This window comes from Lutjanus erythropterus, chromosome 9 (genome assembly GCF_056507025.1).
Source record: "Lutjanus erythropterus isolate fLutEry1 chromosome 9, fLutEry1.hap2, whole genome shotgun sequence".
NCBI lineage: Eukaryota > Metazoa > Chordata > Actinopteri > Lutjaniformes > Lutjanidae > Lutjanus > Lutjanus erythropterus.
Genome location: NC_139325.1, coordinates 36,030,221 through 36,056,585, shown reverse-complemented (window position 1 = coordinate 36,056,585; position 26,365 = coordinate 36,030,221). Strand labels below are relative to the sequence as shown.

The following is a 26,365-nucleotide window of genomic DNA, read 5'->3' as shown; positions in this document are numbered from 1 at the left end:
CAATCAGAATAGAGTATTCTCTGTCACCATGGTATGAACTGTAATGTTTCCAGCCTCTATGAACAGTAACAGCAAACCATCAGATTTTTACGTTTCAGCCACGACAGAAAACTGCGACCCAGCACAGAGAGCTCTGCACAGCACTTTATTCAGGCCACTACAGGTCAGTACAAACAAACACACACCGCTGGTTTGACCCCCAGAAACAACAAATGGCTCATTATCACTTTTCTGAATCCCCACTTGAACTGAAGCTAACCTTTAGCTTAATGCAGGGAAGCAAAATGGCACCAGACGGGACGTGCAACATCAAGTCAAAGTGATCTTACAAAGTGATGGACATCACAGAACAAACACAACCTGTGAGTCTTTTTTTAAATGAACAGACTGAGCTGACCTGTGATGACTGGAATCTCTTTAGAGATGCACAATGATGAGCTTTAGTTCATGATAATTCTCCTAAAATTAGACGTATATTCTAAAATTGAACTCTCCACATGTAATACACATGTAATGTCACTATATAAAAATATCAGAGGGTTTTTTTTATATACGTTCAGACACGTTGACATTTTGAGGCATTTTCAGTTCATGAATCTGAGAAAATGTTTTGTCCCACTAACAGCTCTGGTACGTTTGTCCCCTGTGCTGCTCAGAGTGTTTCTGTCCGCTGCTTGTTGGGGGACAGGAAGGCGTCCAAGCAGAGAGACGTGCAGAAAACTTCTTCTTCCAACATGTTTTTTGCTCCTTGGACTGCTGCACCGCTGCATGACTGAACTCAGACCGTTAGATGTGAACATTGTTTAATTGACCCCTCTTTAGTCCCGCCCCTTTTTGCTCTGTGCTCCAATAATTGTTGAACAAGCTGAGCACATCGGTCAACTTTCTCCTGTCCTGGTTTTTTGGTTATTTGATTTATTATTTTATTATTTTATTTACGTGTTGAAAATAAAAACAAAATTTTAGGATGGTTAAAGGAGTAATCTGAAGTATATTCACTGTAATAAATCATCAAATGACCATGATATGTTTTTAGAGATGAAGGAAACATGTTAAGTTGAAATACTCACTTCTCTGACATCAACGCTGCAGCCGTGGTGTCCCCTGGGAAATTCTATTCCAGGCTGGGATATCTGTTTTTCTTTACCTGTTTCACTTTCATTAGAGTTAAAATTCATGCAGAATGTTTGCAGAATGAGTCGGTGTCTGTTTATGAGTCATAAGAAATCATTAATAATCCTGTAGAAGGAGTCGATGTTTATAACAGTTAAATTGAGCAAAATGTTAATGGAGTTTGGCAGCAGTGAGACAGACGGTCACTGAACTCCACTTCCAGAGTGTGTATTGTATGTAGATGTTGAGTGTGTCTTGTACTCCTGCAGAGATCCTGCAGAGCTGCAGAGTGGACGGTGGGAAAACAACTCGCTTCAACCATAGATCCTGCAGATATTCAACATGATTACAACCTATTGAATATACAGTCTATGCTGTTTGAATTTTTGCCTGCACGATTCCTAAATGCTGCTCCTTTAAAAGATGTTGCTGAGGACCAGTAAAAGACAGATTAGCTAGCTAGTGTTTTCCTAACATTAGCAGGAAAGGATAACATTGACTGTTAACATTGACTCAGCTGTTATTGTTGTTATTGGAGCACAGAGCAAAAAGGGGTGGGGCTTGGGAAAGGTCAATTGTGCAAGAAAGGGGCTCGTATTACATTTTCCTAATTAAACAAAAACAAAATAGATGTAAGTGTAACTTTTTATTAAGAAACATTTGTATATTTACAGAGAACTTTTATTTATAAGAGCCATGGAGGAGCTGCAGTCAAAACTAGCCATCATATTTCAATTTAGCGTGGTGTTTACTTGCACTGCAAATATAAATGTCTCAGCCGCCGTGAGTGAGACAGTCCCAGACGGGTCCACAGAAATTCTCAGGGAAGTATCTGTGTGCTGTACTTTGAAGGAGGCGGGGACGTTAACCAGACGTACATTTGCCAAAACAACCAGGTAGTCTTCATCCTTTTAACTCTTCTCTCATGTAAAACTCAAAACTGCTGTTTGAAAACACTTTTCCACTTAATTAGCTCTGGTTCTTCAGCAGGTTTTGTTCTACTTTCTTGGAACCTTGGTGCCATCGAGCAAACCAGACAGAATATCAGAACACAGACCCCCATCTGAGGAGACTTCTGTTGTTGGACATTGTTTAGTCAAAATATTTTAGCATTATTTAGCAGTACATAAAATCCAGCAGAAGAGTCCCATCATGGTCGCAGCCGTGCCAGTAGTACAGTGTATTTACGTAACTTGTTACCTGCTGGATTTTGCGAGAATCCGTTTCACCAAGCTTCAAGTTATCAGTTTGTGTCCACACCAGAAGTGGTGCAGGTGTGGCTTCAGGTGTGACGACAGTGAGAAGAGTCCATGGAAGGAACTCAAACAAACAGTGGTGGCTCCTGAAGACGTGAGCGCAGATGCTGTGATAGCATCAGATTATTACACTGTTTTCACAAAGTATAACTTGTTTTAGCAAACAGACATCTGTTTAACACCTCTGTTAAAGAGCAGCACACAGACGCTCTTCTGTGGGACGATCTGGGACGAAGACAGTCCCCAGTGGACCAAATAACACCTGATTCTGGACTAGACTTTTTATACATGTCAGCAGTGGAGCACAGAAGAATGAGTTCTCTTCTTTTCAACTGTCAGACAATTCAAATCAACCGACCCAAGTTTAGATTTTCTCTGTAAAAAGAGTCAGAGGTGCAACATATAACAGACCTGGAACACAGACAATAAAGAGTCTGAATGGTTCTGTCTTTGCAGCTCTTTGCACCTTCATTTATGTCATGTTCCAGCCCTTCATGTGGACAGTTTGAGTCCTGGTTCAGCAGGAGCTTCGCCCGTCTGTGACTTTTTGTTTGTCACTTCCACACGTGTCCTTCTCCTCTAGTTTTTTGTCCTTCATGACGTGGTGAGTGCAGCAGTACTTTCCTCCAGGTTGTAATGTCCAAAACCTTTCAGGTCTCTTCTTCAGAAAAATAAAAAGACAACCAGGAGGTGATGATGAGTCTTCTGACAGATCTGCTGCAAGATGACGAGAACCTGAGACGTCTGCGGAGAAACTTTCTCTACTTTACTTCCTTCTTCTGTTTGTCCTCTAACCTCCCTGCTTTGTCCTTTTCATTTTCCTCCTTGATTTTCGTCTCTACTTTGTTTCCTTTCCTCTCATCTGTTCCCTGGTTTCCTTCCTCTTCCTTCATCTCCTCGTCTCTGTCCTCCGTCATCCTCCTGTCTGAGGTGTTTTGTCATTGCCTGTCGCTCTCCCCCAGGAGCCAATAGGTGGTCATCTTTCCTTTGCCCTTGATGTCGATCTCTCCTCTCAGCTCCAGCTGGAAGCAGTTGAACTCCAGCAGGACGTCGCGAGTCGCCGCCGACACGTGGATCTTCAGCGCTGCACAAACACACAGACACGTTCAGGTACACACATGTTTTTACTCAAGTTTATCCTGGAATATTTAAAAACTCACACCTGAAATCCTGAAAGCACAAGCCGGATTTAAACATGCTGGAGAATTTGAGGTAATTTCACTCATTACTTTAATGCTTCTGAAAGATAAATACATATTTTTCCTCTGGCCTGCAGTGCTGTTTATCCACCTAGATAGTTTTGATGTGAGCTGCAGAGTTTTGGAGATATCAGCTCTGACTTCTCTCCAATAAAATGAGAGGAAACAACTGTAGTCCTGTGGTACTCAAAACTCAACAACAGTGTCTCTTGCTGGAAATCATAACCCGGTTACTCGAGGTAATGCACAGACCCTGTTGTGAGCACTTTCATGTAGGAACTATTTTATTTTTACCCACAAACTGCAGCGCCACATAGAAGGAAGTGTGCATCTAGTCACAGATGAGAAGCTTGTGCTCTTGACAGCACAAGACGTAAAAATGTAACGGCGTCCTAAAATCATTTCTACATGAAACTGCTCACACCAAGATCTGTGGATTATGTTGAGTAACCAGTTTTTTAAATGATTATCTGTTAGCTCTTCTCTTTTCTTTTGCCAGAGCTCAGCTCCAAATGTGTTCCACCAAAACAAGTTTCCTCCTGACACTATTTTGCAGCAGCACTGTTGTTGCATCCTGGACTTTCTGATTGGTTTAAAGAAATGTAAACAGGGCAGAGCGCGTTTTCCCTTACAGCAGAATATTTATGCATGGAACCAGATCTTTCTCCAGCACTGAGCGCTGCAGAGAGACGTCTGGCCATGTGAGACTACAGGCTGAGTGACATCTAATCCAATTATACTGGACAGAAGGCAAACGTCTCTACAGGCGATATCACTAAAACTCAGCAGCTACACCACAACTCGTCTCACAATGTCATCGCGGGGCGACTTCAACGCACTACAAGAAAGCACAATATTTCTGAAAGTGTACTTTTTTTTGCATTACTAACACGTTTTTGTCACACTTAACAAAAAGCAGTTTATAGACGACATCTCCAAAACTATCTAGATGAGTGTTTCTCAAACTTTTTACTTTGTGAACCACCTCAAGTTCCACCATGATGATGCTGAAACACGGCAGCACAGACCTACGATATTCAGCTGCAGACAGTTCACGTGGGCCACAGGTTAATTAATAACTAATGAGATTATTGATCGTTGATTGCTGTCAGCCACACGTTCTCCCTTTCAGTGTGCAGTTCTGACCTTCTCCAGTGGACTCCATACGTGACGACGTGTTGACGGTGTCCCCGAACAGACAGTACCGAGGCATCTTCAGACCCACCACTCCTGCACACACCGGACCTACAACACACACACACACACACACACACACACACACGTCACAAACCCTTCTAGATATTCACAAAACAAAACACAAGTTCAGTCCAACATGTAAAACAAGGTGATGTGTATAAAACTGAAGCATGACAGGATGAAGACAGTAGAACCTGACTGCCTCAAACCACAGACTGCTGTGTCTCAGCTACATTACTGATCACAGCAGATCAGTAATCATTAAACAAATAGTACATTTTCACTAAAATAAAAAGTTAAAACATTATTATACTGAGTCCAAAAGCTGTAAGAGATTCTCTGGTAAAATGTTCCACATATTGAAAGGAGTTTGTCAGTTTCTGTGTGTATAAAAGTGTTTCCTGAACATGTTTTTGTTGGAGGTTGTAGAGATTAAATCTAAATATAAATGTTGTGTTTTTGTGTATTTAGGAACAACCACCCCCTCCTCCCCCCTCCTCCCCCCTCCTCCCCCTCACCGCTGTGGATTCCTATCCTCAGCTTCAGCTGCTGCTCCGCTCGGTGGCGGATCTTGAAGGTTCGGACGGCCTCCAGCAGGGCGAGGGCCATGCGAGCGATCTCTCTGCCGTGCAGCTTCCCGTTCCTCACCGGCAGCCCCGACACCACCATGTAGGCGTCGCCGATGGTCTCCACCTGGGGGCGCCGCAGGACCACAGACAGCAGGTCAGAGTCTGAGCCAAGTCCTCTCACACTGCACACATTTAATGTTTTCGGTCTAGTTTCTTATTTAGTGCGTCTGTTTTTATGGTTTATCTCAGCTCAGGAAGAGGACTGAACTCTATCGTATCTCTGGGACTGAAATTTAATTTGTTCCTTTTGGCAGAGATTCCATTTAGATTGAAGACATGGTTACAAATGTGTACAATTAGTTGCACAGTTAATCACAGTATTATTAAAATCCAAGTGGAATATTCAAATTTCACAACCAGATCACAAATCTTTGAAAAAGGAAAAGTGTTGAGAAAACAGTATTATAATACTGTAGTAGATTAATGTACTTTACTACTGTAGTCCTGCAGAGATGACCGGACCTAAAAATCTAAAAAAAATTCTCCAGATGAAATAAAACATACAGACCTCAACAAGTATCACATCATCACGATTTTCATTTTATTTTTCCTGTTAAAATGTAAATTGTGATGCAAAACTGATCATTCTCATGGCAAACTGCAGTCACAATTTCAGCTAAAAAAAATTGCAATATGACTCTTTTAAAAAAAAAAACCATATCCTGCAGCTTTAATTTAAAATATTTTTGGCTGCAACTAATAAAACCTTAAGTAGAAAATGGTGACAGCTTGAAACACCTGAATTACAAAACCTTATTGAAATGATCAAGAATATATAATGGAGAAATGTTTTCTTGCAGATTCCAGTCGAATGGACACAAGACTTTAATACAACAGATCACAGCTAACTAACTTTCCAGTGTAAATAACAGATAAAGACAAATAATTTAATTTACTTATTTGCAAAGATCAATGTGTAACAGTGAGAACGGCCTCAGTTGTAAAACAATAATTTATGAAATGATCTCACTGAAAACTTATTATCTCAGCTCAGATCATCTCTTTTGTTATTTTGCTCAAGTTTCACATTTCTTTTAAATATATTTGAATGTTTTAGATTACTGATGCTCAGATAAGTTGAGTTGTTCTGTTATTATTTAACACAATGTTCATCTGTTGGAGGAGTTTCTTCAGCTGTTCAGTTTCTGTTTCAATACAACTTAGATTATTGTTCTGTTTTTGTTTTATATAGTTTTTCTAGATACATGTTTCTTTGTTCCTAAGAAGTTAATATTTTGGATATACAATCTTTGCATCTGATCAAATGTATTTAATCTGCAGTGAACAGCAGCAGATACTTTGCTCAAACATTCTATTAAACCAAAACTACAGATTTTTCCTCTGACCTGTTGTGCTGTTTATCCATTTAGAGTTCTGGCTGTGAGTTGCAGAGTTTTGCAGATATCAGCTGTAGAAATGTCTGACTCTCTTCAGTATAATGGGACTGGATGACACTCAGCCTGTGATGCTCAAAGCACCAAAAAACACATTTGAAAGACTCAATGACCCAGTACTCCAGAAAGACATTTACTGTTGAGTTTTTCAGGTGTATTTTTTGGGGCTTTGAGCATCACAAGACACGTCCAGCTCACACCAAAACTATCTGAATGAATCAGTCAAACTGGGACGGACACTTCAATGTTCAAGTGCTGCAAGGAGGTGCAATATTTCTGAAAATGTGCTGTTTTTATTTCACACACACTTCACAAAAAGCACCCTCTATATATTTCTTAGTTAGTTGTGCACTGGACACCCCCGATGAAAATGGAGAGCTGAATATTGTCTGAGTTTTCATCAGATGCCACAGAGTGAGGGGTGAAAACTGCAGCCTTCGTATAACTGCACTGTTTTCACTTGAAGGGTCGTTTAAATTATAGAACAAAAAAAGAATTTTGCAGGTTATTTAGTATTTCTGACATCATGCTGTGGGCCTGAAGGACAGGGAAGGGGGCCCAGAAATGGCCCCGGGCCGACAGTTTGAGACCCTGATATAGATGGATAAATAACACAACAGGAAAGAGGCAAAATATGTATCTTTGGGTGGTGATGAACAACAGTAAGAATAACAGAGAATAACAGTAAAAATAGTTTGTGTCAAGTATGTCACCTTGTAAACGTCAAAGTTGTCGATGATGGCGTCGAAACAGGTGTAGAGGTCGTTCAGCAGAGTCACCACCTGCAGAGTCACAACCACAGGATAACAGAAACACCGAAGAACTTACACCTGGTCTAAAGATAAGTCCAACCTAGTAGTTTTGACGGTCGCACCATCTACACTTAAACCTTCTTCTTCCTCAAACCGAGTGTAAATCTTCCACCTGATCAGGAGCCGTAAAGTCAAAATCTAGGCTGGTCAATACAGACATATACAGCCTGTTGTCATGGATACCTTCTGAGTTATTCAGACAGCGTTTCACAAAGTTTGTTAACTTTATCGTCTCTCAGTCCCTCTCAAAGTTGGACGGTTTTTTAAGGGAGTCTGAGATATTGTGGTGGACTCTTGTTATCTGAACAACCATTTCTGTCTTTTCATGTCTTTTCTCTCCAAGTCGACTGCTCCTTATTTGTTATTATGTTTTCTTGTGCTGCCTGTGCAGCTCTAGTAATTTTCTCACCTCAATGCGAGATGAAATTGCCTTTTCTTTATCTTTGATCCTGCAGAATGTTGCTGCAAATTAGAAATGATGAGCTACAAATCAGCAAGACAGCAGGATGTTGTTAACTATGTATCATGGCAACGCACGCTGCTAGGCAACAGCCGTAGCCTCGTGTAAGTCTGGTTGCACTGCCGGTTCCATTCTAAAGACTGGTCTTAACTAAGACCAGCTTAGCAGTTAGGACCAGGCTTAGGTGACATGAAGGATTCAGGCTGTTCTCTGAGCTCCTCCCTGGTTTAAGACAGGTGTACCTAATAAAGTGGCCACTGTGTGCAGGAATGCATTGTGACTCCGCTCACCTCCATCGGCGTGCTCTCTGCAGAGATGGCTGTGAAACCCACAATGTCACTGAAGTAGATGGTGACGGAGTCAAAGGCTTCAGCCTGAACCGTCTCACCGCGCTTCAACTGCTCCGCCACTGAGCTGAGGACGGACGAGAGACAGAGGGAGAAAGAGAGAGGGAGAGAGAGAGAGACAGAGAGAGAGGTGCACCGACACAGAGACAGTCAGTAAATGTAGTACTGACTGTGGTAGTATCTGGTACAGTAGTATATGTAGTATATGTAGTACTGACTGTGGTAGTATCTGGTACAGTAGTATATGTAGTACTGACTGTGGTAGTATCTGGTACAGTAGTATATGTAGTACTGACTGTGGTAGTATCTGGTACAGTAGAGCTTCAGCTTTGCGTTTCTCCTCATGATAAGCTTGTGTTCGCTCCTCCACCAGCTCCTCCAGGTTGTTGGCGTACTGCTCCATACGGGACAGCAGGTTGTCCAGGATGTTGGTCCTCGACTCCCTGAACACACACACACACACACACACACACACACACACACACACACAGAGGGAGAGAGAAAACATATGTATTTTTGATTTGGGGGTGAATTGAACCTTTAATGATCAGACAGGTTACTTGTTGCAGCAGTCTCTCTCTCTCTCTCTCTCTCTCTCTCTCTCTCTCTCTCTCCCTCTCTGTCTCTCTCTCTGTTGAGATGCTTCATCCTGTTTCATTCACCTGCAGCTCATCTAATATTAATCAGTGTTTATTTTTATGACCCAGCAGATTAACTGCAGCGTCATCCCTGTTCACTTCACAGAAACCATTTAAATAGTACCTTGATCTTGGGAATGGGAAATGACATTAAATTCATCATATCAGACCAGATTATGCACCATTTAAATATCAAAGTGGAGCTGGACCAGCTGCTGTAGACTGTTTAAACACGACTCTATATTTGTGAGGTGTTTGTAAAGATTTACGTCTTCCAGCTGAGAGCCACAGACTGATCTGACCGTCCTCTTCTTGCTCAAACACTCACTTGTTCTGTTTGCGCAGCAGCAGGCGGATGTGGTTGAACTCTGGCCGCTCCGTCGGCTCCTCGGCCCAGCAGCGCTGCATCAGCTGACCCAGCTCAGGACTGTGACTCTGGGGGTCGATGGTGGGTCGAAGGCAGGGCCACTCGCCCAGAACCACCCGGTCCACGATCTCTGCAGAGGCAGGAAAATATTAAGAAACATGAAAGGTCCTCACAAGGAAAGAGAATTCAGTTCTTATTATTTACCCTCATTTATTTTTGTCATTTACGAAGTGATTTTAACAGACTCTATCCTGTCTTAGCTTTCAACCACAACTCAAAGTCTTCTTCAGTAAATACAGATGTCATCATGTCTTTGAGTATTTGAGGGAGATTCTCACCAGCAAATAAGTGACGAATAACAGATGGATGGACGATTATTAAACTGTGTGGAGAAAAGAAGCAGCCAAACTGGACTGAAGAGGAGAAACTTTGGTGGGTGAAGCTGCCAAAAAAAAAAAAGATTGTCTGGACAGAAATAATGGACTCGTTATCTTAATTTAATTGCCACAGATGTTTGTGCAGAGAACCAGACGTTAATTAATTCCTTAAAGCCTTGCAGTCCACTAATCCAAGACTGTGTTTATTTATGGATTATTGTGGATATCCGTCTGAAGAGTGAAGGATTCGGCCTGCTCGTCAATTTGTCTAACACCGTGTGAAAGTCCCATCCAGCAACAGATTTTTCTTCTTCACACTACTTCTGCCTGTTTTTGTGTCTGAAAAGCGTGAGACATTTGTCTGATTCATCACCTCAAGACTATAAAGACACACAGAAGACACAGGACCTGAGGCCGGTTTCACCAAATCTGCAACGTGTAAACCTGCAAATTCAACATGACATCATTTTCTTTCACATTAATTTCGATATGCATGAGCATGCAAAGCTGCATTTCCACTGCAGGGACTAAGAACCTAAGTGTGTTTCCACTGCAGGAACCAGGGTCTAAATTAAGTTCCGAGGCCATTATTTTACTCCAAAAACAGACAGAGAAGACTGACAGGAAAGTGGGAAGAAACTGCAGGGACGAGATGCAGCAAAGGCTTTAACATGGTTTCATTGCTAAATCTACACAAAACTTCTCTCCCTGGACTGAAGCAACGCTCAGCCGCTGTCTGCCTGCGCTTCACGCTCCTTCATGCTGTGAATTAAGGATTTATTTCGATCCAATCCAGAGGTGCCGTTCGTTGGAACGATGGAAAGAGATCGAGTTGTTTTTGGTGAGTTTGAATGAACCTGAAGATGGTGATGATTCAGAAAAGGAGTTTGTCAGCTGTTTCTGGTTCAACAAAATGCGTCTTACTGTTGTGATCCTTTTCATAACGTTGTCAGACACTCAGAATTACGATCTGAGCCGAAACAAGCACGAGTGAACAAACAAGCGTCACCTGGCCTGTGCGCTCTGTGTTGCTCTCCACAGCGCGTCACCTGTGTTCCATTTCTATCACTCCTCTCCGCCTCCATCACGGTTAGTTTTGTGGTGTCTGAAATCACAGTCTTGGCCTTGGAAACAACAGTTAGCAAAACAGTCTCACTACAAAGTCCATTCAGTAGCTGTTCTACAGCTTTTTTTTGTGAGGACTTCTTGTCCGAAAGTTGAGACAGAAAACTGAAAAGTTGAGTGTGTACCTCCATCTGCTGAGGAAGATCATGTGATCCAAGATGATCCGTTCAGTAGCTGTTCTACTAAATTTGTCTTTTCCAGGTTCAACTTTCAGTCTCTGTATTAATCTTTTTTTTTCCAGAATTCCTAGAAACACACTTCATCTGTAACTCTGCTTCTTTCTGTCCTCTGCGGTTTGGAAACAGAAAAGTTTCCATGTCAACTTATTTTTCGACTGTACACAAAACACACTACAACTGAAATTTGACCACAGGCCTGTTTTAAATAAATGAGGCCTTTGACAGACTGCAGGCAGACGGTTCTGAAGCTGTTTGACACTTCAGCGTTGGCGGTTCAAGCCCTGGAAAGTGTTCCTGGAAATGAGGCTGGAGAGGAGGACAGACCGCTGAGTTATCGAAGCGTCGTCCAGTTGGCTGATCGTCACTGCTGGCAACAGGTCGGAGCAAAGAAAAAAAAACTGCAATAAATGTCCCGTCTTTCCCTTTTCAGCCTCTCCGTCATGCAGAGGTCTCTGATTTCCCTCCTCCTCCTCCTCCGCCTCCTCCGCCTCCTCCTCCGTCTGGGTGTAATTGCTGGTTTCTGCTCCGTCTCTAATTCCCCTCATTCAGTCGTCGTCACGACTCGGACTAAATTGCTCCAAATCCCTCCATCCATCCCTCGCCGACCTCCGCTTTGTTCGCTGCCTCTCTCTCACCACTTCCTGCTTCCCTCAACAACGACTGAACACAGCAGCAGTTTCTAATCGGATCAATAACACATTCAGGACCAGTACAGACCCACAGAACATCAGGCCTCACATTTTCATATTCTTATCTAAAATTGCTTCTGACTGTGCAAACGATCAGCCTGCACATATCTGAGTGCATATACACGAGATTTATAAATTAGCAGAATTAACGCATCACTAATACCATATAAGGCTACACTTCTAAACTAAAAAGAAAAATTTTATGAGTTTGGAGTTTGACGTCCTGCTTTCAGAGATCCATAAAGAAAAATCTGTCCATTTTAACAGCGTCAGCAGTCAAAATAAAAGACCTGCTAAAGCAAAGAAACGGGAAAAGCGAAGGCTGTTAATGCCGTGTTACCTGAGAGACCGTCACTGAAATAAAGAGGAAACGTCTTGATATGAAAATGCTTTGAGCAATAAATAAAATGCCTCGCCATAGCAAGCTGATCATTTCCTGCAACAGGAGGAGGAGGTCAAGGCGAAGCAGGAAGTAGGGGACTGAAATGCAAGAATACTGGTGAATGCAATAAGTTCTCCTAAATCCTTCGTACACATGACTGAAGAACAAATTTGTTCGTACGAGTAGTTCTTGCATGAGGCCCGTTGTTACTTTCACAGATGAAAAACATCCAGGAGGTAAAAACTTTCCAATGAAGGATGGAGGACAAACGGCTCCCTGCTGAAGTTTAAGTTAAGACAAAACAAAGTAAAAGACATGGGATGAAAATTATGTAAGACGATAAAAACTGTGAAAAAGACGCAACAAGATGAAAAAGGTTCGGTTCGGTTATCTTTGCAGTAGAAATGTCCTTCAGAGGACGAGTTTTTACCTTCATACTTTGAGTACGCCTGAACTTTTTCACTTTTACTTAAGTAAAAAGTTGAATCAGTACTTCTACAAGTCTTTTTTTTACACAAGTATCTGTACTTCTACTTGAGTAATGAATGCGTGTCTTCTGCCACCTCCGTGCAGCTGTGATGACTTTGTTCAGTAACAACCTTCATCAGCAGAGTGATCAAACTTTCACAGCAGCGATGTGCTCCATTAATCGACTATATGATTAAACATCGCCACACTCGCTAGTCGGCACTAGAAATATTAGTTGGTTAAACCGTTTATCGATATTTTATTGATGCACAATGACGGTTAACTGTTGCCTCTAAGATGTCATGCAGCCGCCTGCCGCTGCGGCACCGTCAGACAGAAACCTCCAGCTCAGATGCTCCAGTGGCCCACGCAGCCCTGGATGAAGGAAATATAAAAAGACAGAAACAAACATCCTGTCTGTTCGGTTTGAGTAATCAAAGGCTGTTTGGTGTAAAATCAGGTGAAGGAGCCCTGATGAAGCCCGGCGCTGCTGGAACACGATGTTGATTTGACCTGATCTGACTCCAGCCTTCTTTTCTAAATCAAGAGCCTCTGATACTGAGGAAAACTTAGACTTTGTCGCAGATAAACTGTTTATTCTCCCTCCCTCTGTTCTTAGAGATTCATTATTAGGAAATCTTTGGCAGAAGCCAACCTCCAAACCAAACTTTCATTCCAAGAGACATCAGTCTAAGCCTGAGTCCACCTCAGACCTCAGCTGAAGGACGTTTTCCTCCGAGACAAATTGCGAAACTCGACTTTTCCGGGATGAAGTGGTTTCTATGTGGTTTGGCCAACAAAACAAACAAATCCTCTGAGCTTTTTTAATCTAATTTTTCAAATCTCTGGTTTATTCTTGGAGAGAATGTTTTCAGTGGAATAAATGTGTTGTCAGCATGTGGCTTCTAAAGCACCAACATAAAACACAAAAATATGTGTCTTGCTGTTCGGCCCACTTCTCCTCTGAAAAATGATATTTTTTCTCTGCAGACTAATTTACCTGCAGCTCTAAAAACAGGCTTTTGACTTACTGTGGTTTTATTATTTGTTGATTGCTGTTATTATCAACTTGTGTTCCATTTTGACAGGAAACCAAGCATCACAAATGTTCCACTTATTCTGAAAGGAATATTATACAAGGCACATGCACCTTTACACACTTCTTATTGTGTACTGTTGTAGTAGAATGTATATATTTTTACATATTTTTTACTTTCTCATTTATATGTGACTGTATGACAGTCAGAGCTGCTCTGAAATGGACCAAAACATAATGAGTTTCCTGTGAAAGCGTTGTTTTAAATAAGTGTCCTCATACTCTGTTGGATCTTACCTTTAGGGCTGAGCGGGTCTCCCTCCAGGTAAAAGGCTCCTCGGCGCAGCGCCACCTCCTGGAGGATGATGCCGAAGCTGTAGACGTCTCCTTTCTGAGTTCCCTGAGGAGGAGGAGGAGACTCCATCCTGAGCAGCTCTGGAGCCATCCACAGCCTCTCTGCAGGGGGGACACAGCAGAGGACGGACGAGGACATGACATGAAGTTAGAGGAATCTTCTTGTTATTTTTACAGAGTCTGGGAAAAATATTCTTATGCTGTATTTGTTTGTATTTATAATTTTGTTAGTTGGATAATGGATTATTAGTACCAAGTGAATGAGTGTAATACTTTTTGGGAACAAACCTATTTGTCAGACATTGATTGGTCACACTGGTTGGATAGTTTCTAATTTAAATCATAATTTCCAATTTTCCATTACACACAACAACAACACAACAACACAACATTTACAATTACAATTTTAAAACAAACAACAGCATCCTACCACACACACACAGCTGACGGTTCATTATCAGGGCCTCGAGTGAAAAAATGATTCACTGGGTGGAAATTTAAACATGTTCTGTCTTTAAAGCAATCAATCAATCAATCAATCAATCAATCAATAAATTGCACACAACAAAGGAAGGAACAGCTGAACAAACTAATAAACCTACAATAAAACATAAAACAATAATCTGTTCTTAATCAACTATTGAATTAACCTGCATCTATTTTTTAATATTCTGATCTATTCATTGTTTTTTTTAAGGTAAAAAGTTTGAACTAAATATTTTTGATTTGTGGACAAAACATTTACATTTGAGGACGTCATCTTGAGCAAACAACTAATTGATTAATTGAGACCTTTTTGACAGATTAATTGATAATGAAAATAATCATTAGTTGCAGCCCTAAAAACATTTTATTAGGCTCAACAATTTCACCATATTTTATATAGAGGTAATCCAAAAGTAACGGAAAGTAATCAAGTTACATTACTTTAATATTGTGACACTGATTACATCACTGATCACTGATTTAACAGGTAATTAGTAACTTTTTAAAGTAATCCTTTCAACAGGAGGCTGCAGAATCAGTGACATCTTTTAAAAATCACTTCTTACAAAACACTTTTATTGACATCGTCTTTTTTAATCTTTTTATTTCTATTTATTTTTATTAGCATTATGTGATTTTTTTTTTAATTATTCTGTTCCTTTTTTACATATTTTTATTGTCATGTTTCTTTTCTTGTTCTTATTGTTCTTGTTTTCTTATGTTCATTTATGTGCCAGTTAACTCTGAGTCCCCAGGAAAAAGTTTTGGGAGAGACTGGTTAATAGTTTTACCTCAGTTTTAACAGAATTTTGTTTTGCTTTTGTTTTGTCTCTCTGTTGCTCATCACCTGCGGTGTATCCTGCTGTCAAAGCACTTTGTAAACTCTGTTTTTGAAGTTGCCAGATATCTGACTTGATTCTGTGGATGAATATGCAGAACCTTGACTTCCTGTGCAGAACAGAAAACTCTCAGGACCTGGATAAATGCTGAAGCAGTGTCTGGATTTATGAATCGCATAATGGAAACTCACGGGCGTAGTAGGCATGAGCGTCTTTTCCCGAGTCGCTGTCGGATTGAAAGCTGGACAAACCGTAGTCTGTGATCTTCAGGACGAAGCGGTTGTCGACGACACAGTTGGAGGACTTGAGTTTACCGTGAGAGAAGATGACGCTGTTGTGGAGGAACACCATGCCCTGAACACAGAGAGACAGAGACAGACGTGTAAAAAGACAAACACTGACAGCAGATCATCATGTACATATTATATTCATTTGACATACAAGTATAATAATAAACGTTTAATCTAAAAATAAATGAGGAGTAACTGTGGTTACTTCTTGGTTGTACTGAGGAACATAACCATTAGCTTTGCAACTAAAGTAAAGAATTATTTTGTCAGTTCTCTTTCTGTCTGTTTTGAGGAAATGAAGAGAAGAAACAAGGGGGGAGCGCTTGTTTTATGTGAGTGGGCACAAGAGTGGTGCAGGGTGAGAGAGAACGAGGAGGAAAGTTACAGCAGCAGTTTCTTTCTTCTTGTTGCACTGATATTTTTATGATTCACGTTCAGCTTTTTACAGATACATCTGAATCTGAATCGACGCACTCGTATCTTTCACATTAAAACCTGATGCATCAGATGCATTAGTGAAATATCACACCTCTAGTTTCTGAGTGTAACGTGTCTCTGTCCAGTTCATTATTCTATTGTCACGACAATGTAACCAACATGAGCAAGTAATCACAAAGGAGTTTTCCTTATTGGTAAAGCAAGAGTACTTTATCAAGTTACTTCTCTCAAAAGGTAATGCTGTTACTTAATAATGCTTATGAATACTAATAAATGAAAATGACAGTGACCTTGACGATGTCGTTGATGAGAGAATATTTAAACATCCAGTCCAGAGTGATGCTGTCGTTCTCCAAGATGTCCTGAAGACACAAAATACAGACTGTTAACAAACAGGCAGGCAGACAGGCAGACAGACAGACAGGTGAATGCAGGCAGACAGGGCCGTGTACCTGCAGACTTCCTCTGGGACAGTACTCTGTGATGATACAGATGTTGGGCGGGTCGATGCTTGCTCCAATGAACCTGGTCAGATGTTCATTCTGAACGTCTCGCATCTACACAAACACAAAACACACGTATAAAAAATAAATCCTGCACACGCTCACTGTACAGCAGGAATGACGGCCCTGTCGGCGTCTCAGAAACCTCACTTACACCTGCTATTAAAACGCCATCTGTATGCAGACACGTTATCCAGCACACGAGTAATCTGAGGAGAGGGAAAGTTGATGCAAGCGTGCACATCCAAATATGATAAATAATAGGTTCTGGACAGAAGTACATGTCAAAAAAGAGAGAAAATAGAGTCTGAATGCTGAATCCAGCTCCCATCAACATATTAATACAGAACAATTTTTGGCACCAAATAAATCACATGTATATTAATAAATGGAAGCATTATTCAGTGTGTAGAAAAATGGAGATGAGAGACAAAAATGAGCTGTGGGTCAGATCTTAAACATTTCTTTATTTTTTTCTCTTGGTTTCTGTCATGATCTTTCAATGACCAGCAGCTCTGACCTTTACACCCTCGTCTCATGTCACAGCTGTTCTGATAGTAAAGATATGAACGGTCAGATACTCACATGTTTGAGTTCAAACAGCACCTTCCTGTTCAGCTCGATGCGTTTCCTGTTGGTGTATTTAATGGCCACGATGTTTCCCTGGAAGAAGACAGAGAGCAGCGTCACTGAGCCGCAACACAATAAACTTCAAACATTTCGGCTCAAATCAAAAACATGACTCTGATCTTCATTTTAAACTGTAAACTCAAATCCTGAGGAAGTCAGCTGGAAGCTCACTTTACAAAAACATTTTCATGGTCTAACATCAGCAGGCTCTGACAAAGATCTCTTCCTGAACAGATGTGACTTTTTATTGTTTGCACTGATTTTTATATTTCTCCAAAGTAAAGATGTGACGTCCTGCTCCTCAGATTTAAACCACTGCAGGAGAACTGATCTAATAATCAGTGCAGGTCTGGAATTTCTTCATTTCAGAGGAAAGTGCGCTCAACCCTTGGTAATATCAGCTTTTTTTAAAGAGACTTGGATCACACCAGACGAGAAGTATGGAAGTTTTATACATTTGTTTCTCCAGTTGTTTTTTACTTTTGAAAATTGGTCACCATTCACTTCCATTGTTTGGGAGATTCTGCAGCACTGTTTTCCTGTGAAACTCCAGCAGAGTTTAGTGGATTAAAAAAAGTAAACCTGATCTTCAATCTGCATGAGGATGAGGAGATAATGACTGAATTTTCATTTCTGAGTGAACTATACCTTTAATTCATTTACACAGACTCAACATGACAGAAAAATGTTGTATTAAATGCAACTCTTTACGTAACGAAATAAAATGGAAAATTTACATGTAATTAAAGTAGATAAAGTCCAGGATTTAGAGTTAATTATTTTTTTTTATGTATTTTGCAAATAAACTGATTATTGTACTGAGTTGCTGCTGCAGATGTTGATCCACACAACACTGCACATTCCCCTTCCTGTATCAACAGGAAGTCAAAAGACAAGACGGCAGAGTCTGATCACTTCCTGATTGCAGAAAGGTCAACAACCTGACTGAAAGTTTACTTAAATTAAAAAAGAAAACATGTTGCTCCCCACATAACAAAGGAACACAGCTCTGTCACCAATGTTAAGGAAGACTCAGGACTAAAAACATTTTCTTAACCAAAGAAACTTTCCTGCAACTAATGGTTCATTTCCTTTAACTCAGAGTAAATACGTCTTTAGGTGGAAAAACAAATTAGTTTTTCAGCATCTCACTTCCGGTGTCACAGCAAAGAGCTCTTAGAGTGTTTTTAACAACTGTCGACAAATAATGAGGCTTTTAGGAGCTGCTGGGGAAGTTATTTACATGAAAACATGTGTAATTATAGTTCAGCTCCTTCACAGCCAGTCAGACTCTTCATCAACACAAAGAAGGAGGAGAAAAAAAACACACTGACCTTGTAGTATCCGGTCTTTGCAAAAACCTGCAGGTTTCCATCTCCAGTCATCAGGGAGCCGTAGTTAGAGCCTCTCTGGAGACAGAACACAGGATCAGTGTGTGTGTGTGTGTGTGTGTGTGTGTGTGTGTGTGTGTGTGTGTGTGTGTGTGTGGTCAGGAGGGTTTGAATGCACAGGACTGGTAACACAAAATGATTCATATTACAGAGAACAAAAGACACAAATGCAGAATAAAACAAGAAAAAAAAATGTGACAGAACAAACTCTGCAAAGTTCTGCAAAATGTAAATATATATCGTACCTATTAATTATGTCTCAATGCTCTAATTTTGTCTCATTTAGGCTAAAATGTTCTATGTTGTTTTCCTGATAAGAGGAAATAAAAACAATGAGATGGCCTGTAAACTCAGCCTAATAAATTTATTTCTCATTTATATATAACATTATAGGTTTAAAGTAAGTCAGTGGGATGAATGTAAATCTAAGGGATGTCCTCTGAAATTATTGAAACGTGTGTGTGTGTGTGTGTGTGTGTGTGTGTGTGTGTGTGTGTGTGTGTGTGTGTGTGTGTGTGTGTGTGCTGACCAGTGACAGCGTGATCCTGCTGCCGCTGCGCAGCACTTTGTCCAGGTTGCTCATCTGGATGTCGTCCCAGCAGATCCTCCAGAGCTGAGCCACCAGCTCCCTCTCCAGCTTCATCCTCCTGCAGAGAGACACAGACGCAGCTGACAGACCAACTCTGATTCTCACTGAGAGGAACTGTCAAACGAAAAGCAGGAAAAAGGCTGAGACGCCCTGACTTAATCACTGTTTATGGGGGTCTTTGTTAGGTAAAAATGCTCTTTATACATGTATAAAGAGCATTTATCCATAATTATTATTTTTCATAATCTGCGCACGGTCGGTAGAGCGACACTTTGTGCAGGAATCAGTTCTACCTGGCTGTCAGACAGTCACTTCCAATAAGAAACCAAAGCCAAATGTCAGTCTCTACAAAGCCACCGGGATCCTTTCACAATATCATTTTAACTCACAGGACACAGGAGCTGCTGGTCGACTGCTGCCTCCATCTGTTAGTTAGTTTGAGTTACTGTGTGACTTTGGTGAATCTGAACCATCCTTTTAAAACACCACAGTCACACAACAAACTAAAACAGATCAGGCAGCGGTAGACCAGCAACTCCTGTGTTCTGTGAGGTAAAATCAATGGATGGAGTCTGGTGGCTTTGGGGAGGGAGTGATATTTGGTTTTTGTAACAGTGGTTTCCTGTCAGAAAAGTCTGTCTGACAGCAAAGTAAAGCTGTGAAAATACATTTTAAAAAATGCACAAAAATACATTTTGTTGCTGACTCTGTCCACAGCGGTTCATTGTTTAGCTTCATACACCAGAACTCCTGCTGCTTCTCCAAACTGGAGGCGTGTCGACCTCCATCTACTGTAGGTAACACGCTGAACTCATACAAAACATCTGAAGTATCCCGTCAATATAAACATTTCCTTATTACACTGATAAAAACCAACTCCGGGCAGCACGTCCTTTAAAACATATTTGCTAAAGCAACATTAGTTTCATACAAATGTAGTTTTAACTGTGTGTAGACAAAACATATTTAAAACTACAGTGAATTTTAGAGATAGAACAAATAAAGTCAGAAGAAAGATGTGATTAGACACAAATTTGCACAAGGAGGATTTGACAAAAAATTCACACGTATCCAGCCAAGACTGCTCACTTCACAGTCACATCAAATATGACATTCGATGCAAAGTGATTCACTAAGTGAGTGAGTGGTCTGTTACTTAGAAAACACAAGATCTTATAGTTAAAGATGTAACAGAGAGTATTTTTGAAAGTACCCAGAGTCTCGTGAGTGGAGAAACCCTCCATCAGTGCTTCATGAGAGCAGTGCAGCCTCTAACATAGTTTAATCAGAGCAGACAGGTGCAGCTCTCACCTGTAGATGAAGACGGTGATGGTGAGGGTCATCGTGAAGATGAAGAAGAGCACGATGGAGACCATCTGGTGGATGGTGATCGTCTCTGTCAGACAGAGAGAAACTGTTTAATAACCTCTCTACATCCATATTCTATTTAAAAAACACACAATACAACACAAATAAACCAAAACCAGAAATAAATGCTAATAAATGTTTAGTGCACAGTTTTGCAGAGGACGTATGAACAGTCAGGAATCAGAGAAAACAACTGAACTGAAAAAGAAACACTGGAAAAATCTTAACACAGCATGTGCATGACTTAAGTCCACTTGATCTCGTTGTGTCCACTGACTTGCGAGACAGACGGGGTTGTCGTTCTTGAAGCCACAGACGGGAATATCCGGAGGACAAACTCCACCCAGCCAGTGCAGTGTTGTTCCAGGTATGGCAGTCAGCTGCTCCTCTGAACTGTTGTACACCAAAACTATCTGCAATTAAACAGGTAAGATTTTTTACGTCCTCGTTTTTGTCAAATGCCTCCAGAGTTTTTAAAAGTGTGGTTGTTTGAGGTTCTTCTCCACAGTCAGTGTGTTACCTACAGTAGATGGAGGTCGACATGGTCCCAGTTTGGAGGAGCAGCAGGAGTACTGGTGTAGGAAGCTAAACTAAGACTTCTCTGATGGGAAAACACCGTTATATAAACCAAATATCGCTCTCTCCAACTAAACTCCACTGACAAAAGGAGTCATTTTACCTCAGAGAACACAGGAGTTTCAGGTCTACTGCTGCCTGCAGATGTTAGTTTGTTTGTGTTATTGTGTGACTCTGGTGAATAAAAACTTAACAATGGAGGCACACAGTGATGCAAACAAACTTGAGGAGTTTCCATCCTCATTTCAACCCTGAGTCGTGTCTGCAGGTCCGACTCTCAGGCTGCAGGAAGAACATCCACCAATCAGTGGGCAGAGCTTCTAAGTAGCCTGAGAGGCAAACTCAGGGTAAAAAATGTGTGCTAATCACTTGCTGCTGTTTTTAAAGTCTAATTACTTTAAACATATGGCAATAATTGAAATGCCATTTTTATCAATATATTAATAATTAAATACTTTAGAACATTTGCACTAACATGCACAATTATTCTGCATTCCTGGAGTGAACTTTAGACCACTGCTGCCTGCTACTGTGTGTGTGTGTGTGTGTGTGTGTGTGTGTGTGTGTGTGTGTGTGTGTGTGTGTGTGTGTGTGTGTGTGTGTGTGTTGACCTGGAAGGCGCTGGTGTTGGTGTCGATCATGTCCCACAGAGCGAAGTCCGTCTCTCTGTCCCCGTTCTCGTCCAGGTGGACCATTCCTGTTACACCTGAGGGACATGAATGAAGACATGACTAAGTTTAAAGCTGTCGGTCACAGTTAAAGTAGAAAAAAAAACAATAATGATAACAATTAATCCGCATTATTGTAAACATCTGATAACCAACAAACTATCTGTGGAAGTAAAAGAGCTTTCTGTCTCACACGGAGTCAACAGCTGCTTTTTTGACAGTGAGCCACCACAGAGAGTGACAGTGTGTCCACACATACAGAGACAATTACACAGGAAGAGGCAGGACACCAGCTGCACCCCTAACTTTAACCCAAACCATCATGTTTGCCTAAACCGAACCAAACTGTGACCGTTTAAGCTTAAAATATCATTTTACAGAAAACTATTAAATGTGCAGCAGCAGACTGAGTCTGTGCACACAAACGAAGCATAAATAAAATCAGGAGAGACAATGAGAGAGAGGGACTGAGTAATAAAGAAAAGATCCAAATTAATCTATGAGCAGAGTCCATTAAAACTAACCAATATTAACAGATTAACAGAGCAAGACAGAGAGAGGAACACACACACACACACACACACACACACACACAGAATTCATTATTTTGTGTTTGTCAGTGTTTGTGTCTGCAGCTGTGACGGTAATAAAATAACTGAAGTGAAGTGAAACAGACGCAGCTGTGAAGAATATTCACTCCAGTCTGGACTGAAGGTTCCCAAACCTCAAACACTAAAAAGTGACTCACATTATGAAACCAGTGTTGAAATGTAAACTAAATACATTTACTCAAGTACTGAGCTGAAGTACATAAGTGAGATACTTGTACTTTACTTCAGTCTTTTCTTTTCATGACACTTTCTGCTTCTACTCGACTCCATCTCAGAAGGAAATATCACAAGTTTTATTTTCACATTTACAGTTACTTTACTGATTAAGAATTTAACACACAAAAGAGCTTACAGAAGTTTTGTTAAAGGAAAAAGGTTGGTTATGAATTAAATCACCCAAAAATGTGTACAAGTACACCTGAAACCAGTCAACTGACAGAAAATAATTGGTAACTAATTTTATGATGGTTGAAGTCATTTTTCATGGCTCCAGCTTAACAAATGTGAAGATTCACTACTTTTCCTTTGAATAATTTTCACAACTGTAAATGTAAATTTGTACATTTAGTACAAACACATGATTTACATCATGCAATTGTTCATTTAGTGATGTGGAGGGATAAATGTCAGACTGAAAGTCTATTTCATTAAAGATTTTCAGCATATTTATTAAGACTGTTTGTTTAAATTATGTAAAATGATGTAATTCTTTTAAAAAGAAACTTTCCACCGGATTTTTAGACACCATTTCCAGTTTTCTCACTAACTGAAGTCATTAAACTTCCTGAGTCGATACCATCTGTATGTGGCTTCATTAAAAATATAGTCATTAATTACAGTCCTGAGATATTTAAAGCTGCTGACAGTTTCTACAGGAGATCCAGTGACGGTCAAAGGTTGAGCTTTATCACAAGCTATTTGAATATTTTATGAAAGTTTAGTTTGATAACTCCTTATTGTCAGTTTACAATTTTTCAACAAGTCAAAGAAAACTGAACATAATTAGACAATGAGTTAGAGAAATATGAAGGAATCAGCAAAGTAATTTACAAAAAAAACTGAAATGTCTTCAAATGTATATCTAGTTTTAACTAAGACTTTGTTGTAAATGAAGGGACAAAGTTCAGATTCTGCTCCTCCTCCTGGAATGAATCAGAGCTTGATAAGCCCTCCCTCCTCCTCCTGCTCTCAAACACAGTGAGCTCCACTCTGCACATGTATTTCCTTGTTCCCTCCCCTTCAGATCTACAGTTTGAAGATGGGTGGAACCAACATGTGGTGACGTGCAGCAGCTGACAGGCCAAATTCACTGCAGAGACACAGCTTGTTTAGATCAGAGCTCAGACTGGTTTCAGGTATAAGGAAGTGAAACTCAGACAGTCGTTGTTACTGAGAGGTGAAATGGCGCAGAAAGGAGTTCAGCTGGACCGGGAAACCTTCTCTTGTTCCATCTGTCTGGATCTACTGAAGGATCCGGTGACTACTCCCTGTGGACACAGCTACTGCATGAACTGTATTAAAAACTTCTGGGATGAAGAGGATGAGAAGAAAATCCACAGCTGCCCTCATTGTAGGCAGACCTTCACACCGAGGCCTGTCCTGCTGAAAAACACCATGTTAGCAGCTTTAGTGGAGGAACTGAAGAAGACTGGACTCCAAGCTGCTCCTGCTGATCACTGCTATGCTGGACCTGAAGATGTGGCCTGTGATGTCTGTACTGGGAGAAAACTGAAAGCCCTCAAGTCCTGTCTGGTCTGTCTGGTCTCTTACTGTGAGAAACACCTGCAGCCTCATTATGAATCCTCTGCTTTTGAAAAACACAAGCTGGTGGAGCCCTCCAAGAACCTCCAGGAGAACATCTGCTCTCGTCATGATGAGGTGATGAAGATGTTCTGTCGTACTGATCAGCAGTGTATCTGTTATCTCTGCTCCATGGATGAACATAAAGGCCACGACACAGTGTCAGCTGCAGCAGAAAGGACTGAGAGGCAGAGAGAGCTTGAGGTGAGTCAACAAAACATCCAGCAGAGAATCCAGGACAGAGAGAAAGATGTGAAGGTGTTTCAACAGGAGGTGGAGGCTATCAATGGCTCTGCTGATAAAGCAGTGGAGGACAGTGAGAAGATCTTCACTGAACTGATCCGTCTCATGGAGAAAAGACGCTCTGATGTGAAGCAGCAGGTCAGATCCCAGCAGGAAACTGAAGTGAGTCGAGTCAAAGAGCTTCAGGAGAAGCTGGAGCAGGAGATCACTGAGCTGAAGAGGAAAGACGCTGAGCTGGAACAACTCTCACACACAGAGGATCACAACCAGTTTCTACAGAACTACCCCTCACTGTCAGCACTCAGTGAATCTACAGACTCATCCAGCATCAATATCCGTCCTCTGAGGTACTTTGAGGACGTGACAGCTGCTGTGTCAGAGCTCAGAGACAAACTACAGGACGTTCTGAGTGAGAAATGGACAAACGTCTCACTGACAGTGACTGAAGTGGATGTTTTACTGTCACAACCAGAACCAGAACCCAAGACCAGAGCTGAGTTCTTAAAATATTCAACTGAAATCACACTGGATCCAAACACAGCAAACACACAGCTGTTATTATCTGAGGGGAACAGAAAAGTAACAAGAATGAAACAACAACAGTCTTATTCTAGTCACCCAGACAGATTCACTGAGTGGTTTCAGGTCCTGAGTACAGAGAGTCTGACTGGACGTTGTTACTGGGAGGTGGAGAGGAGAGGGGGAAGAGTTGACTTAGCTGTCGCATACAAGAATATCAGCAGAGCAGGAGACTCAAATGAATGTGGATTTGGATACAATGACAAATCTTGGGTCTTAAATTGTGGCACAAACAGTTTTAAGTTTTCGTACAACAATATCAAAACTCCCGTCTCAGGTCCTCAGTCCTCCAGAGTTGGAGTGTACCTGGATCACAGAGCAGGTATTCTGTCCTTCTACAGCGTCTCTGAAACCATGACTCTCCTCCACAGAGTCCAGACCACATTCACTCAGCCTCTCTATGCTGGACTTTATGTTTATTCTGGAATCACTACTGAGTTCTGTAAACTGAAATAGACAGAAGACTTGTTGTGTCTTGTGTTTACTTGAACTGATATTTCTCTGCAGGAAAATAAAAATGTCTCTGTGCTCTAAATGTGTGATCAATATTTGTATTGATGTATTTGTATGTTGTTGTTTCTCTTCCACTGCAGCACCAGACCTTCATTTATCGTAGATATTCTGTTCTCACCACTTTGTCAAGAAATCTTTAATTACATTTACATTTATTTGTGTGAGGTTTTATAAAAGTGTAATGATCCTGATGATAATCAATAAGGAGTTGATTGATTATTGTCTTGTATGTAGCTGAGATTCTGCTCAAACAAGCTGATTGTGTGGATGAAGTGAATCTGTACATGAACTCATTGAACACGAGTCATTGAACAGACTTTACTGATGGGATGTGAACAAACTGAAGCTTTACACAATGAATAAACAAACATGAACAAAGTCTTTTCTTCTCGTCTTCATTCATACAGAGCTGATGAAACTTCAAAGAGGCCAAAGTGCATTTATTTACCTGGTTCAACGCTACAGCAGGGTAACTGTTTAACTGATGTGGGTGTGTGTTTGTGTGTGTGTGTGTGTGTACCTCCTTTACAATATACAGAGCTGATATGAGCAGATACTGCAGTAATACTTCTTGTGAAACACAATCAACACTCTGCACCAAGTATTCATGTTTTCATTGCACACGTGCTTTAAATGAACTCCCTACACTCAGCCTGTTTATTTCACTGAGCTGCGTTCCTTTGGTTGAAATGACAAAGTTGAAGTTGAGCCTGAGTGGAAGAAAATCAGAGTGAATGATCGTGAAAGCAGGAACATTCAAATGATGAAGGGTTTGTTGTCTCTGATGTAACAGACGATGTGAGCTGTGAGTGAATGTGC

The 26,365-nt window shown here is 40.9% G+C and overlaps 2 protein-coding genes across 2 annotated transcripts in view; one reads left to right on the top strand and one right to left on the bottom strand.

Moving 5' to 3' along the window:
- Positions 1–1,748: 1,748 nt before the first annotated feature.
- LOC146322053 (atrial natriuretic peptide receptor 1-like) overlaps positions 1,749–26,365 on the bottom strand; it is a 100,017-nt gene continuing 75,400 nt past the window's right edge. The window contains exons 6-22 of the mRNA XM_084727400.1: positions 21,744–21,838; positions 20,834–20,969; positions 20,500–20,584; positions 19,129–19,246; positions 18,543–18,617; positions 17,164–17,241; positions 16,528–16,632; positions 16,366–16,437; positions 15,539–15,701; positions 13,966–14,124; positions 9,374–9,542; positions 8,704–8,850; positions 8,351–8,474; positions 7,502–7,570; positions 5,284–5,458; positions 4,715–4,813; positions 1,749–3,453 (exon numbers count right to left, since the gene is read on the bottom strand). Of these exons, the coding sequence (XP_084583526.1) occupies positions 3,308–3,453; positions 4,715–4,813; positions 5,284–5,458; positions 7,502–7,570; positions 8,351–8,474; positions 8,704–8,850; positions 9,374–9,542; positions 13,966–14,124; positions 15,539–15,701; positions 16,366–16,437; positions 16,528–16,632; positions 17,164–17,241; positions 18,543–18,617; positions 19,129–19,246; positions 20,500–20,584; positions 20,834–20,969; positions 21,744–21,838 (2,015 nt within the window). The 3' untranslated portion in view covers positions 1,749–3,307. The remainder of the gene's footprint in view (positions 3,454–4,714; positions 4,814–5,283; positions 5,459–7,501; positions 7,571–8,350; positions 8,475–8,703; positions 8,851–9,373; positions 9,543–13,965; positions 14,125–15,538; positions 15,702–16,365; positions 16,438–16,527; positions 16,633–17,163; positions 17,242–18,542; positions 18,618–19,128; positions 19,247–20,499; positions 20,585–20,833; positions 20,970–21,743; positions 21,839–26,365) is intronic.
- LOC146322054 (tripartite motif-containing protein 16-like) lies at positions 23,613–25,925 on the top strand. Its single transcript, XM_084727417.1, has one exon. The coding sequence runs from the start codon at positions 23,813–23,815 to the stop codon at positions 25,487–25,489; it is 1,677 nt and encodes a 558-aa protein (XP_084583543.1). The 5' UTR covers positions 23,613–23,812; the 3' UTR covers positions 25,490–25,925.